At 44.1% G+C, this 17,019-nt stretch overlaps 1 protein-coding gene across 1 annotated transcript in view; it reads right to left on the bottom strand.

The window, feature by feature from the left end:
• The window catches only part of gpc5a (glypican 5a), a 154,165-nt gene that overhangs the window by 100,823 nt on the left and 36,323 nt on the right, over positions 1-17,019 (bottom strand). Inside the window, exons 4-5 of the mRNA XM_035392835.1 lie at positions 15,353-15,489; positions 14,956-15,081 (exon numbers count right to left, since the gene is read on the bottom strand). Coding sequence (XP_035248726.1) covers positions 14,956-15,081; positions 15,353-15,489 — 263 coding nt within the window. The remainder of the gene's footprint in view (positions 1-14,955; positions 15,082-15,352; positions 15,490-17,019) is intronic.

Here is a 17,019-nt window from a genome sequence, read left to right as displayed (position 1 = left end):
ATAGGATCCAGCCAAGCTGGTTTCCTTGGTTAATTCCTGAAAATACCTCAATGTACTAATGCCTCACAGAAAAAAATGATTATTTTTTATATATTCCAACCATAATGTCTAAGCTGCAACCAGGCAAGATGTTGATTAAAATTTCTCTGAAGAGCTTTTTTTCCACGGCAGTAATCAAAAGTTTTGTTTCTCCGTTTTATCCCACTCGAGAAGATCGACAGTTTCAGAAACTCACTTTTGAACGACTTATAATGAATCTCTAAATGAGCACCTGAGAAAAAGGAAAAATAAGATGTTTAGATGTAAAAGGCAGCATTGTGTGTGTGTGAAACTTTCAAATATGTATGTTATATTCTCTTTCTCAGCCCAAAAAGTAATAGTATATGGTAAGAAATGAAAATAATGTCAAATTTGATTAAGAAAATCCATTTTCACTGAAAATGCACGTCAAAGCAAGCCAAGATCCAAACTTTTCTAATGTTCTAACCTTAATATAATAAAGAATAATATAATCAGGTCTAAAAACATAAGAACATTTACTAGGAAGTCAAATCACTGAGCCTGTCCACATAGCTACAGTTAATAATGCTTCCAGCACTGTATCAAAGGAGCATTAGGCCCTCAAATGGCTCAACCTTCAATCCAAGCCCTGGTGAGCCATTCCAAACATCAGCAACTGTGTGAGCAAAAACATGTTTTACTAATATCCATGTAAGCATTGTTCTGCCGACGCAAATATACTTAAAATCAACTCAATGAAACGACACAAAAAAAGATTTTATTGTTTTGAATTTCATTTGAAATCAATTTTGATGGAGCAACCAATACAATAGTTTTTTTCTATTTTTTAACTTCCCCTGCCCCCTGACAACATCCTCATAAGGAGGAAAATGAATGAGGGGATGGTGGGCGGAGACGTGCGATGTGACGAATGCCGCGATTGTGACGAAAGGCGGAACACTCAGGAGGCAGGCCTTCGGAGAGTGAATCTGCAGTGTCACTGAGGAGAGTGAATCTGCAGTGTCACTGAGGAGAGTGAATCTGCAGTGTCACTGAGGAGAGTGAATCTGCAGTGTCACTGAGGAGAGTGAAGACTCCCTCCGTCACTCAGCATTAGCGGGAGAGCTGCTCTTAGCCGCCTCTCCGTCTCTCTCATATAAAAATCCCTTAAACCCTGAGGGGAAAGAGCGCAACCGGTGGATTCATTTCAGTCCCCTGATTAGGATTATACCAGCGTCAGAACCGTCATGGCCAATCCGCAAACACTCTTACTGATCTCCCCCTCTCAGGGTGGACCCGTGCTGCATACCGGCCAGCCTCATTTACAGGCTAAAAGACGCACACTATGACATCACAGGATCATGTGTAAATGGAAGGCACAAATCTAACAGATCACATGGTATTATTTACAGTGGCGCACTTGCGGTCTCCGTCCTGAGAGGATTCCTCGGCTTGTGCTCCGCTGAGTAACTGAGAGGGGTGTCAATTTAGGAAGCAGAGGACTGCAGCTGCTTACAGATAAGACAGGTAATTATAAAGCTGCAGGTCTGGATCTTGGCGGGGGAGCTGCTCGTGTATCCTTGAGAAAAAGATACTTAAAGAGACAGAAGTGCATGAGGAGTGGATGGAAGCAGCTCATTGATCCAAAGAGATGCCACATACATGACATCAAATCCAAAGAGTTCCTAAGATGATTTCAGAAAAGGCACATCGGAAGAGACCGTTAAGATAGAATAACATTTACAAAGCGGACGCACATGTTTGTGAGGCAAATGTGGCCAATATGATGACACACGAAAGATCACTGGCCAGTCCCGAGGCAGCTGGGCGTTTCAGGTTTTTTTTTTAGACCATGCGAGCGTTCCTTTCGCCCGTGCGGCTCGGCAGACACGCGGCCGCCACACAGCCGTATAAACGCGGCGGCGAGCGGAACGTGACCAAGTGTGAGACGGCCGCTCCGGACCGTGACGATGACACGGCGTGATGTTTGATTAAGGTGACAGCGGAGGAGAGGCTGCTGGGAGGAGTGGAAGCAATCAGAGAGCACCCATGGGGGGGGAGGGCAGCCTGCCCGCTGGGGCTGCACGGACCCGTGTTGTTTTGTCAGCTGAAGTGTCCATTTGTTAAGCTGTATGGGGCGAGGTTGGGGGGGTGGAGAAGTCCTTCCATACATCACATTGAGGCAAGGAGGACCCATCAAGGCGGATCGAGGCGTAATCGAATTTTTGGTGCGGCCTTCTGGCACGCGGACAGGGTGAGTGTGTGACCTCATACACCCCCGAGAGGAAAGTGCTGGTTGTGGGCAGGGTTTAGGAGAGGTCTGATCATTAGGCACACACCACAAACAAGGGCGAAAAGGCCATCGGTCTGAATGTGACACTGCACATCAACACAAATGCAGAACTGCTGTGTGCCTGAGTGAGTGTGTGTGTGTGTGTGTGTGTGCGCGTATGTGCGCCTGCGCATGCGAGCGTGTGTGCATGCGTGTGTGTGTGTGCATGCTTATATATAGTCTGCAGCAACCCATTTTCCACCACAATTTACATCAAAATGGGTACTTTATCATGGCTGCCTAGAAAAGGAAAATTGACTTTTATTTATAGAATGACAGCAGTGGGCATCACACAAGAATTGTGTTAACGTCGATGTACTAGCATCAGGCAGTGCTCAGATCTAGGCCATGTCAATGCAGAAATGTCATGCGCATACATGAAGAAAAAAATCTATGAACGAATTATGTTAGTTGGTTTTTTTTTTTGCAAGCAAACTGCACACTCAAAAGAAACAGCCCTTACTGCATAAATGACTTAAGCTTAATGACACGTAGAATGCTCATCCCTCATGTCATTAAACCAAGCCATTAATGAAATAAGATTTGTTTTTTCTGCAGTTTACAAAAAACACCCACTAATATAGTTGGTTCTTACATTTTTCAATTCATTTCTTGCAGTACCTTGTACAAAGAAGCAAGAGCATACAATTCAGTCCACTCTATTTATACACGTCTTGTTACCATGACATGTCTTGTAATACCTGGCATATATTCATGTCTCTCAGTAACTGTGCAATTACGTTATTATGTATGAACTATGATTAATATGAATGCTAACGTTCTCTGTGTGACAGCCTGACAGTATTATTCTGTGTTGATATAACTGCTGTCTGTTTGTGTTTGTGAATAAAGACATGCGATATCTGATTGCTCCAAATCAAAACCTACTTGTCTATCTGCATGACCTCATCATCACAATGTGCACAGATGTATTAAATGTGGCACTTATACAGCCAGATACGAGCTCTTCTCCCAATAGCGTGGCTCTCAGGTATCAGATTTATCAAAACAGGCATGTTGCAACATTCATGTGGAATGACTGTCAGGACACTTTTCCATGACAGCAAGAGAACAGTTGCACGTTTTCAAATTTAATGCAAATATGGAAAGTACAATTTTGGCTTCCTATGCCCATTTTCTGATACCAGTTTAAATGACCAAATTAGACTACATAAAGCATGAATCTCAACACTACCAAACTCACTGAGAAGGGGATCAAAGTTAGGGCAAGGGTGTTAAGGTAAGCTGGTGTAAGGCAGCAGCAAAAGGTGTGAATAAAAAGGTGTGTGAGTAGACATAAAGAAGTGGCAAAACACTGATGTGTGTTCAGATACAGAAATCATTTATTTTTCTGTGAAACTAACTGCACGTACACTGTTAATGAAATGTATAAGTCACTGTTTCTGTGTACTTTGCAACCAACCTCAATCTCCCCCTCACAAACCTCCGGCAGGTTCAAACAGGCAGTTAGGGAGCCCCTGTAGTGAGGTGTGGGTTCAGATTTACAGAGCCCAGATTACTTCTTTTTAACACCTGGCAGGTTATTTTGTCTGTCTGTTTTAGAAAAATACAAACTACATACGTGATGTGTGAAATCAGAAGAAGCCGTGCACAGCCAGCCCTAGAACAGCGAGCACAGAGCAGTGGTTCTACTGCTCACAGGCTTTGTGTGCTACACCTCTACCCGGGGGCATGAAGGCACAACTTCATCCTTGGTTCACCTTTTCAAGTCCTCCTCCTGTTATTTTTATTTATTTATTCATGATATTTTTTTTATGAACTGATGATATAGCATTTATCACATTTGTCATTTTATTTTCTTTTGATGTTACTCCAAACTTTGTACTTTGAGGTCTGTAACAGTCATTTTTGCATGATTAATGAGTGAGTCAACATTTCTGTTTGGCTTCTGGTGAATTTCTGATTCTCAGATGTTTTACTGAGGCCATTACTTGTCGCTGTGAACAGCGCTCACTCACTGAAACAACATTCATTTTCAACTGGGCTGCTTGATGCAAACCAGCCTCAAAAATACATATTTTTCCCTAGCGTACATTAGCGTGACACTAGCCTGCGTCCAGGGGGGAGCTACATTGTAATATGTGAAAATATGAAATCCCAAAGTGTGAAGGAGCAGGTATGCTGGTATGCAGTAGGCACTCCTCATTTCACCCATTTAGGCTTTTCTGCTTATTTGAGAAACAAATGCTCTGCAAGACAAAATCAGTTTTAAATGACTCCAAGCAAATCGTGTACATGGAAACGCATTCATCCTGTTAAAACGCTAAATAGTGAAAAAAAAACACAGGAAAAAAAACATTACAATGATAATAATACTGTAAAACAAAAAACAGGCGTAGAAACATGGGCTACATATTCCCCTATAGCATAAAAATATCACGGATGAAGCATGCCAAATCTTCAGCCTCGCCCTTAATAAATCCAGAGAGCGTGGACCTTTTATGGATGCAGTTACAGAGTTCCTTTGATCTACCAAAACCCAAAGGCTGTAATATGAATGTAATCTTAATAAATAAATAAATAAATATTTAAAATTTTTAAAAATTAACATACTGGATCATAACACAAATCTATCTGAAGAGACCCTCTTAGGAAAAACATATAGAAATTTGCAAAAATCCAATACATCCAAAAATTATGGATCATCATTTTTTCTGGATGTATTTTGTCATATTGGGAGATGAACTTATTTTTCCTGGACAGACATTCTTATTCATAAGAGCACAAGTGTTTTTCTCCCGTAACCACAAAACTGTTTTTCACTCCCAGAAGTATTTTAGTTTTTTTGTTTTTTGGTTTTTGGAAGGTGGAGAATCCTTGTTCTGTGTTTTATAGGGTTGGGCTGAGCTTTGCTGTGGGAGCATGTGGTTTAGACCTTGAGTGTTAGCGGGGTTTTGGGACCGCTGCGAACAGACTTAATGTTCTTTCCAGCAGCACAGGCCAATCAAACGATCCTCCTGGGGTCTGCTTTCTGCAACCCCGAACGCGGCGGCGATTGTGTAGGAAGTAAGCCCGGCACGCAAACGGGACCATTTCGCGTGTTACGGGGAATCGGGGGTGCCTTTAAACTGTCAATAACATCCACCGGAAAGGCTGCGTAGCTACAATCAGGACCGCAGTCGCAGTGCTCACGCAGGGAGATAAACGAGGCAGAAACGCATCAGCGCAGACACATCCAGGCTCGTTGCCTTTACCGCGCATTTGCCACTTCCCAATATCAATTTAAAATATTTCACATAAAAAAGCTAAATGAATATCTTGTTTTTGTGCGACACTGGCTTCGTGTTGGAAAGCGCACTGATTCCCAGTAATACCGTTATAAGACAGGGGCTTTAGAGAGCATAGCAGTACATCCCTGCCTGTCCGCATTTGCTTTTCCCACGTGGCATCTCAACTAAGTGATTTCCATGCGGCCAATCAGGCAGGAGTGATAGCAAGAGTAGCGCGTTGCCAGGGTAACAGAGCAACACAAGTGCTCCTCATCAGGAAGAGATAGTCCTCCATTCTGACAGACGAAAAGGCTGCCAGGCTATGGGGAATTAGCTTTCATTTTCGCTCACCGCAAGTTAGGATGTGTGCCTGTGTGTGTGTGTTTGTGTCTATGTCTACATATACAAGAACAGAAAGATTTATTTTTTCTTTTTTGTTAGAGGGAGTTTCTTCCAGACAGGTGTGCCAGGAGGAATGGAACCTGTAAGAACTGCTTCTTCTTTTCAGCCTGCTGAAATTAAACTATATAAATATTTAAAATGTACAGGTGCTTTTGAAAATAATGTAATGTAAGGGTTGCCAGGAGACTCATCCCTGCTGAGTCGGGGGATTCCATCTGGCGAACGCGTCCCACAGACCGGCAGACGAGGAGAATTAGCCTTTCCAAACCGGGAGAAGAGAATATAAAATAAACAGCAGAGCAGCACGGTCTGTTGTTGCTGTCGCATTATCAGTGATGTATAACCGCAGACAATGACTGCGGAAATGGAGCTTCATTTGTCCCTAGACCACATCACTCTTTAAAAATATGTTGCCAAGCTAACAACCATATGAAGGCTGATTTAGTTATGGAGGCCCCCTAGACAAATTCATCTTTTCCCAAAATTTTGAAAAACCAAATTTTGGCGGTATGTGTCCATACTATTAGGGAGAGTCTTCTCGTCAAATGTGTCACTGTTTTAAAAAAAGGTAAACTTTTATACTTACATTTATTATTTAACAATGAATTTACATTTCCAAAAATATATTTCCAAACATTCTCAAAGCAACTTGGTTAGTGAGAGTACCAAGCATAGTCCAAGTCACTGGCCATCTCGAGGTTGACTTAATAGCACCCAGTACTGTTCAGCCAAACACTTTGTTAGAAGCATCCTATGTACCCTGACATGAGCCGAGTGTTAATCTCCCTTCTTTATGACCACTATATTACCTCACTGATGAGGTGACTCTGAAGCCCAGTGTAATCAATATGCTCCCATGTCACACTCGACCCATTCATCTCCATTTTATCTGCAATTCAACTGAAATATTAGACATAAATTTTTTAATTAAAACTGGTCACCCTTAAGTACACATGCACATAATCTGTGATTAACATCATCCTTACCACAGTATGACATCTTTATATTTTATATGGACAGGGACTTGACCTTGAATCAAAGCTGTGTTACGTCACATGACCTAAAATACCGTTCTCTAACATGTTATCTCATATTTCACATAGATTCATTTTGAAACTGAACATTCATAAAGATGTTATTAAGATGCTGATGAAGGTGTTGACATGCTTCATAAAGGCTATACTAATACTGTACTAACCCTGAACCTGTCGGAGCAGAACCAGCAGCCCCGCCTGTTCTACTCAAACCCCCCAGCCCCCCTGTCCTTGGCCGTTTCCCAGGCCCAGAGCCCCAGAGGCGATAGCGCTGTGCGTTCCCCACGCGTCTGAGGCGAGGTGGAGCCGTGGCACAGGCCGGCCCGACCGCAGAAACGCATGTTTGTGTTTGTGTCCTTTTCCGTATCACACTCATTTATCTGGGCTGTCAGGTAAAGGGCAGTGCTGGAGAAGGTGAAACACTTTATTCCCCCCCCCCCCCAAATAGGTCAGCTGCGTAACCATGGAAACAGGCAACAAAGCATTAAAACAGCAGCGAAAGGGCGTATAACGATACTAGACTTCCAAAAATGCTCTTTAAAAAAACCAAATAAAATAAAAACAGGCGCCTATAAAGAATAAGATGGGTCTTACAGTGCTCAAACCGGAATGGGGTCGAAAGATATTGTTAGTATTGTGGCTGTTAAGTGAGGAGGGCAAGAAACAATAAATCAGCTTCAATCTATGGCAGTCAGAGGCAAAAATATCACAAAAAGTATTTAAGATTAATGAGACCAACTTTCGTCCCCCTCTTTTTCCCGGTTCAGTAAGATTAAAAAATCTGTTCCATGCGTTAGGGCTGAACTGCTAAACAAGCTTCACAGAATTTCTATTATATATATATATATATATATATACACACACATACACACACAGCAAGGAACCTATTAAATTCCATGGGAAAAACAAATAGAGACTCAGCAAACCTGAGTCACTACAGGAACATCAATGCAGATGGGCCTAGCTGCTGCATTCACCAGCTCCCTCACTTCAATCATTTGATGAATCTGTTCATTAGTGGTTCCCCCCGCAAAGCGCTCGCTGAATAATGAATGATGCTATCAGAACAGTAAAATATGTTCTCGCAGTTCACAGAATTTCAATACGCCTGGGATGAAGCCGTTTTGCTCCGTGCGAGGATCGCTGCGGCCTGGGATCGAACGCGTCCGCCAAGAAAAGAGCGCTCATCCTGTTTAAATTACTCCTGCCTTTTTTTGGTGCGAATTTTCGCAGGAGAATCCTTCTGCGGACTGAGGGCGAGCACCCTTGTTTTTCTAAAAAAAACACCTTTCTTGATTCAGCTTCAGCCCCTTAAAGGAGGCAGACAGCCTTGGATTGCAGCAACCTGGAACAATCAAGGAGAGTCATCCGGCAAAATACTAATGATATCTCTGGAAGCAGTGCAAAACGTTCAGTCCGGGTACAGAGCTCCAAACGAAACAGGACAAATAGAACAGAAATGAACGAAAGACAACCCAGCTCACAGGACCCAAATTTCCACAGCGTTTCGGACAAGATCCCCTCATAAAGCAGTCCAGCAAAGTTTCCTCTTTAAAACGTCTTTTTGACCGCGTCTCTGTAAGAAATGCTATACAAATGAAATTGAACAGTCATTTTGATTATATGCGTGGATTCTGCAGCCTTGCAGAGTAAATCCGGCTTATGAAGTGCTGTTCTGCCTCTCTCCTCACTGGAGTAATTACCTTTACCTGCCAAAGCCTTCACTCAGCTTCCATCTCCTGTAATCAATTAGCCCCGTATTTACCCTGGAGTCATTAAGCACAGAGAATCAAGCGACACTCAATACACTTTCAACGTTTGAGCACTTGGCTTAAAGTCTGCATTACAGTCTGCATTACAGTCCAACGGAAGAAATTTAGGCTCAGCTCAGATATTGCTAGTTTCCGCTGCTGTGTTAGCTTATGAGAAGGTGTACGATCTGGAATGTTTAACAAAAATGAAACGGTGCGTTCAGTGTACTGAGCCAATGGCCATTCTTACTGCCTATACTGTCCATTGTCACCATTATACAATGATCTGAATGTCACAGACCTGAATGGGAGATGAATTTAAACTGGTGCACATCAGCCTCATGCCACTGGCACCGGGTAAAACTCTGCACACCGGCCAGCAGTCACAGGTGAGCCAAGTCATAGTACCCGGGTACAGAGGGCATTGCAAACCCGGCTGATATACCTTAGGTGTATCCTCATATTCAAAATCACATATTCAAAATCACTCCCAAAGTGTCTCAGAAACAATAAATGTAGAGTAATTTCAAGGACAACTTACTTCACATTAATGACAAATTTTTGTACAAGAACTGAACAAATTAACATATAGACAAACGCACAGAAAAGCCTTGACACACACACGCACAAAACATACACGCACACACACACGCGCACGCACACACACACACACACACACACACACACACACACACACACACACACACACACACACAAACTCACAGCTTACTTAAGCGTGTGACTGGGGGTTGAGGTCAAGCAGCCGTAGTGGTCCGGCTGAACGGGGCCCGAGGCCTTGTGAAGCCGGGGCCATAAAGCACAGAGCCGTTTGAGGGCCCCCGGAGGAGGCTTCCCCTTTAACGGCTCGCCGCTGTTTTCCTCGTAACTCTTAACCGCTTCCCGCAGACAGACTGGTCTCGGAGGCTCTCTAAGCAGCCGGGCCGGCCCGCGGGCGAGCGCAGCGGAGGCCAGGGCCGCGCCTCGGCTCGAGTTAATCTCCTCGACAACCGCCGGCCAATCGATTCCCGGGGATCACCTGCGGTTACCGTTCCTGCCGCGCGACAGCGCTCCAGCGCTCGTAAATCAGGAGATTTAGTGGAAGGAAGCGACCGGGGTCAGCGCAATAACAGTCTGCACGGGCCCGTCTTCTTCCCAGACGCCCAGGAAGACGACTCCGGGAAGGTTTACGGCCATGATTAACAAACGGGGGTCTTAAGAGGGCGCCCTCCTCCTTCGGGGGGGGGGGGGAGCTGCGGACGAAGGACGTTTTGCGTATGACTCAGCAGAGTCTGGATATGGAGATGAGCTTTTGCCCCCCTTCTCCTGCGACAGGGAACGCGGTTATATCTACATCCTTTGTGAACGCGAAACGCTCGCTCCATTAACGAGCTGATATCGACCGCTCGCTCCGATAACATCACAGAGAGAAGTCTAGCATTACGGGCCAAGGCCTTAAGTGTTGGAAAACTATACCGCCGCCTGTCAGGCAAACTGAAAGCACCAGAGCCGTGTTGGGGGGGGGGGGGGGGGGGGGGTCTGGTACACAGACTCTGAGGGAGTACATGATGCAAACTCATCAGCAGTTTGCGAGGTATATTTTGGGGACTGAAAGGTATATTGTGTGTATGGGATGTGACACAGTAACCCTCCCCAGCAACATCCAAAAATAAATGGCCCGTGATGTAAACTAATTTTAAATGTAATGTTCATACTTTGTAAGTCCTTCCATTAAGCCCCTCCCATTGTGTTTGGACCTGGGTTATTTCACTGGGTGAGGGCACAGGCCCACCAGCGGCTGTAACAGACACAGTATCCTTTTATTTATTGAGCCCTTACTTATCTAGGTGAGGGCCGCCGAGGCAGAAATATCTTTATGAGGAAGTCCTGGCTAAGAGGCTCTACTGCCGCAAGCATGTTTCAGACAGAATACACACGTAGCAAACAGTCACATTCACACCTCAAACACTCGCAAGATGAGCAATTATTTATACACCATCCGCCCCCAGTAAAGGTCTTATTGTTTCTTTTTATATTATACACAGCTGAGGGTTTAAAAAAATTATATTATATATATATGGGAAAAAATGATGGTTTGGGGGGATGGCACACATGCTGGGGAGCTGGGGGAGGGGCTTGTGTCTACCGGACCTGTCACTCAAAAAACACAGGGAATGAATGGCATAATCCCGGGGTTGAAGGAGGTATGACACATACTGTACTCACGTCCTAGTGTTTTTTCACCAAGCAATGAATGAACTTGCCAAAAAAAATACTTTTTGATTTAAAGCATGTGTTAAACTGTCAGTGTGTTAAAATAAGATTTTACATTATTTAAAAGGCTGTACTTAAAAAGTAATATCAGGAACACGGTGAAGTGCGAGCACTTTCTCAAGAGGAAGCCTTGTCTATGATCAGAATGCATACAGCTCCATCTACTGGTCACATTACACTTAACATGATAATTTATCAGCAGCAATCTCAAAAAATAATCACCATGGCCGCCGACACGGGGGGAACACCGGGTCAAGGGGGGGCCCAAAAGGGCCCTCTAACCTTTAAATAATCTGCTGGAATAATTTGTCAAAAATACCTATTTGTGAAAACTTTATATAGTATTTGTATTATATTTTATTTTAAAGGAAAATTAGGAAAGAGGGGGGGTGCTTTTAAGATCATCTTGTCCCGGGCATGAGCAAGACACATGGCGGGCCTAATAATCACACTCAGTTTATCTCCACAGATCTTAGCAAGTTAAACCCCTCTTTAAGCAAGTGTTTAACCCCTCTGAACAGATGCTGGCAGCAGCACGTGTTGTGTAGTGTTAATCTGGTATAACAAATTTGCAGCTGTCAAGGAAGCAAAGAGTAACACACACACACACACACACACACACACACACACAAAAACATGAGTGCATGTACGCAAACAGAAATAACAGAACAGAAATACCCTTCAAACAGAAACACCTTATCCTTTTGCCCCATAAAAAAACTGACCTGGACATCAAACAAAAATACACCCGGGCTCTTCAGAGGGACTACCCAGAATACACACTGGAGCAATCATACAACGTAAAGCGCGTTTCTTTAAATAAGACGTTTCGACTCTTCTTCAGAGTAAACTGAACATCACTTCAAGCCATTACTAATGGTTGTTTGCTGCTTAAATGTAGATTTTCAAAATAACTACACTTTCCCCCAGGCGGTTTCCTGGCAACTCAGTTTAATATCCGGCACTGGCTTTAGGTCAGGAAATCTCAACCTTTCAGATGCAATACTCAAAATGAGAACACCGATGTCTCACTGAGTCCTATAATGACAAATTGCTTTTTTTTTTCTCAAAGGGTAGATGACCGGCAAGAGGAAATGAAGCCAATAAAGGCTTCAGTGCGGTTTTATGCAAGCAGTGTTTAACAGCTGTCAATTCAGTCAGCCATTACGGGAGCCGTCAGGTGGTACTTCACCGGGAGCAGAGGCTATCGGGAAACGTGCGGGGAGCGGGGAACACGAGCAAGCACACGACTCGCCCTTTTTGGCTGGACCGCAACAGCGGGGCCAGCCCTACAAACGCGAATGTCTGTGACTGAGTGAGTGATGAAGTTACACCATTGGTCGGCCGAGTTATGCAGTTCCACCAATGGTCGACCGGATCACGTGTGTTAGGTCCAGCCATATACTAGGTTTTGACCTGGTCTTGTTTAATTAAAGACGAGGGTTACAAACGCGCTTCCCGCCCCTGCGTTTAGTATGCACACTTCCACGCTGATCTGTGATTCGCGGGTTCTGGCGGGCAGCACGGTCAAAACGGACACACAACTCTTCTACCTATAGCCATCCTACGGAGGACTGCAAAAGTGGAGAGGAGCAGGCTAAGAGAACAGCAGATGTGGTCCAGGTGTGTGAGAAGGCGCTCAGGGACAGTCTATATGGCTGGGCAACCCCTGCATTAATTATAGATTAGCGTCAAGAAGCTGAAATTTGAGCTGATGGGTCAGAGCAAAACTTTGCCCGAGGTTCACTTTCCTTTCACTTTCTCACTGATAATTTAGTTGTACTTTTGATCTCAAAATCAACATAATTGTAAAACGGTAATTATAACTTGTTTTTCCCTCGGGGAGCCTGCTAGCTGCACTTTGAGAGCATTTATTGCGTTTTTGTATCAGATGTTTCTCGCGGCAGTGAAAACCCTCACAAGGCAGGATCGGCTGAGCCTTTTAGCTCATAATGGAAAAAGATTAGGACACAGACAGGGGAAACTTTATCCTAGATCAGCACACCTACTCTGACTGTGCTTTTTGAATACAATCCCTGATCTAACGGGTACTGTTACGGCTATTTCTGCTGTGAATTTCTCCTGTAGACATAGGAAAATGGAAACGCATTCCACCTAACTTTATTTGTAAAAGACTTATTGCAGTCACTGAAACACATGATACCGTATGTGAGACTAACATTACAAAGTTGCGCTCAACTAAAAATGTGCTCAACAAAGAGAAAAAATAGATGCGCAAAAGTGCACATGTGCGTGCGTTATGGCAAGCCGTTTTACCTTTAATTCATTTCTAGAGGATATCGCAAATTCAAATTCTAACTAGTTAGAATGGAAATTCTTGATATCAGAAATTCAATTGTAACTAGTTATAATGTGTATTTCTGATATCGGAAATTCTATTTTAACTAGTCAGATTTAAAACATTTTTCTCATTCATTTCAATGGGAGTTGGAATTTGACCTAGTTAAAATGCTCATTTCTGATATCAGAAAATCAATTACTCATATCAACAATATAATTTCAACTAGTTAAAATACCTATTTCTGATATCATGAATTCAATTTTAACTAGTTAAAATTGGAATTTTTGATATCACTAATAGAATACAATTCTTGATATCAAGAATTCCTATTTTAACTAGTTAAAATTCAATTCTTGATATCAAAAATGAAAGGTCCCATTGAAATGAATGAAGAAAACGCTTGAATTATAACTAGTTACAATTGAATTTCTGATAAAGAATTTTCATTCTAACTAGTTAGAACTGTATTTGCGATATCCTCTGGAAATGAATTAAAGCTAAAACGGCTTGCCATAGTGCGTCCACATGTGTGCATATGCATGTGTGTGTGTACACCAGTGTATATGTATGTATGTGTACGCATGTTTGTATGTGCATGCGTGAATGCAGTGTGTAACAGCATATGCATGTGCTTGTGTGTTTGTATCTGCATGCATGGTTTAGAGCCAGTAAAAGAGCTGCGGACCTGAGTGAGTGAGGACTGCGTTTCCAGCCATACACCACAGGGCCCCACACCATGGAGTTTTAGCCACTGCAGTTCTGATGCGTGTCCTCTCAGTGGTGACACTGGCTGCGGTGGTCCCCAAAACTCCCTGGCAGTTAAATGTGTTCGGCGCCCTGTCAGGTTAGCAGGCACTGTGCGTACGTGCCGTTTCCCTGGTGACGGCGGAATGAGGCAGAAGCGGCACCTGGACTGAGGTGCAGAGCGGACACTACTTTAAGGGCGGTCTGGTACGATGACAGGCGAGGACGGGCAAAATGGAGGCGCCGCGGAGACGCCACGTGGAGACTCCGGAATCCGTAACGCGGCGGGTGACTCGGTCGCTCTGGGACCGGTCCCGCGGCACGACCGCGCCCGGAACGAGTTCGGGAGAACCTTCACTGCGACCCGCGAAAGACATCCGAAAGTGAAGACAGGCTGGAGCTGCCGCTGAAGCGTGCCGTCAGCCGTGCATGCTGAGTAGGGTCTGCTGCCGTCAGCCCCTGGCCACTGGGTGGCGCCAAAATCACAGCGGCACAAAGCAAGGGCTCCCAAACGAGGGTCCACAGCATACCTGGGTCAATTACGTGCGTTTGAAAGGCTACTAGTATTTAGATGGCATACAAATGTGTGAAAACAGTGCTACATACTGCTGAGAATGTTAAAGCATGTTACTAACTAATATACACAGGCATATGAGAAGAATTTTATTTTCTTTGGAGCAAATAGAGGTTTGACCAGTTCACTGATGCGGGCCTCCTCAGCCAGTGGTGTTTACTTTAGGGGGCCATAAAATGTTTGGGAAACTGTAGAGTTCTTGGATGAGCACTCCCCAAACACTGCCAAAGGCAGTTTGGATTTAGCTGGCACTTGACTCAAGCTATCAGGCGGTGCCTCAGGTTCACTGATTGCGATTCTGGGACGCGGGCCTACCTCCTGACGATGTCCTCTCCGTTCCAGCAGGACAGGCCGTCCTCCGAGGCCAGCTCGCTCACGCACAGCTGTCCCGCCAGGTCTGCGTAGAACGTGCGGTACAGCCGCAGGCTGCTGATGAACTCCCTGAAAGCACAGGAGCCAATCAGTGAACAGAGCCTGGAATCCCGCTTATCAGAGGAGCCTATTAGCAAAAACAGCCTTGATGTGCTGAAAGGAAAGGAGCCAATCAGTGAGCAGAGCTTTGATGATGATGCTCTTCACACATAAACTGAGGTGGGATGGACCATGCACAGGAAGTGAAATTCCCCCCCTTTCATTGTAAAGCACTTGGAATTCTGAAGTGAATATACAAAAGGCGCTATATAAACGCTGCCTGTTAGGGCTTGAGGCTCACCTCCTCCGGCTGGACAGCGTCTCCTCCATGTCACTCAGGGGGGTCCTGTGAGGGAGGGGCTCCTTTCCTCCATCCTGCTGGGGCCCGTTGACGGACTGCGTCGGCTTCCTGATTGGGTGTCCGCACAGCTTATGAACCTGTAGCAAGCACAGGTGCGCTCGTCATGTCTATCCAGATCAAATCTATGGCCTATACACCACATCACTACACTTCCACTGGTCCATCATTAACCTGCAACCATGAACAAACATAAATGTAACTTAGAAGCTATCGCTATTAAGAAGCTATCAGTTTTCGAAATCTATGACTTGGATGCACTAAACTTCTCTCATAAATTTGAGCCCTATGATATCACTAAGGGCATCACATCAAACACCATGAAGTATGCGTGCAGGGCTATTTTGACTGACTGACCCTGGATTTAAAGCACAGGAAGTCACTCATTTTCATGTGATAGCGCAATTCTGCTGCCGGCCACTGTTTAACCCTCCAGGCAAAATGCCATGTCCTCACAGCACACTGAAAACGTCTGAATCTCTTGCACACGCTCCAAGCTACACAAAAACATGCATAATTGGCTGGGGAACTGGCATCACATGTAACATTCCCAACAGCTAAGATAAGATAGTGGTTTAGATGTAATTACTGATGCACCATTTGGAAAATATGTAATCCCAGCACTATGATCAAAGAAGGGTAAAGAATTGGCTCCATGCCTCAGCACCTAAATTAGCTTATTCAGGTAAACTTGCAGGCAGTCATTCATTTAACCCATTGATGATAATTTTTTTGCCATTCTTTTCATAATGCTAAGTCAGTGTTCTAGAACTTCATTGCTTTTAGTTACCACTGTTCAGATAAGAACATTTCAATCACAGATTTATGATCTTACACCTTAACCCTGTGAAGAGTAGGTCTTTTGGAATGTTTTTTCCCCAAAATACCAAGTCTGTGTTTTATCCTTTGCATTAAATTACCAGTAGTAGGCTAATTGTTACATCAGCATTAGAATGTTCAGTTAAGAACATTCTAATCACATAAATCGTCCCCTTTACACCTGGCATTAACATGTGTCTCGTATCTAGATTGCATCTAGATATCATTTAACGGGATTACATTACGCCTTTACAACTGGTATTAATATACATCTCCTGTGTATACACTGTCCACGTTGAGATCCGATCATGATCTCAAACAGGGTCCCTGGGAAAAACATGGACTGAAAATGCGTTTGCATTCACACTCATGTTCAATGTGATCACAATGCCTCCCTGACCATCTCCGGAGGTGGTTTGGGTGATCACAATCCGTCCTCAATGCATCTTGGGTACATTTACACCTGCGTTCGAGTGCTATCTGATTGCAATGCAATCACCCGAGAAGCATGCTAATGCCCGGTTTAAAGAGGGTACTTGTGAATACACCTTAAAAGCGTTAATGCACTTTAAGGTGTCCACTTAACTCCACATATCACATGGTATCTCCTTTGCCAGGATTAGCTTCCGAGTGTTTTTGTGTTGATGAGAATTTTCTGACATGCATTACCCCTAACAGTCCAGCAGATGCCAGCACCGTACACCAAAAGCAAAATGAGCGGGATCACGGGCAAGAGCAGACGCTCGTAAACAAACTGACCTCAGTCACGGGTTAACACATCAAAACTCATT

This window comes from Anguilla anguilla, chromosome 15, assembly GCF_013347855.1.
Source record: "Anguilla anguilla isolate fAngAng1 chromosome 15, fAngAng1.pri, whole genome shotgun sequence".
Classification (NCBI taxonomy): Eukaryota; Metazoa; Chordata; class Actinopteri; order Anguilliformes; family Anguillidae; genus Anguilla; species Anguilla anguilla.
Note: the sequence above shows the minus strand (reverse complement) of the source record. Positions and strands in the feature narration are given on the sequence as shown.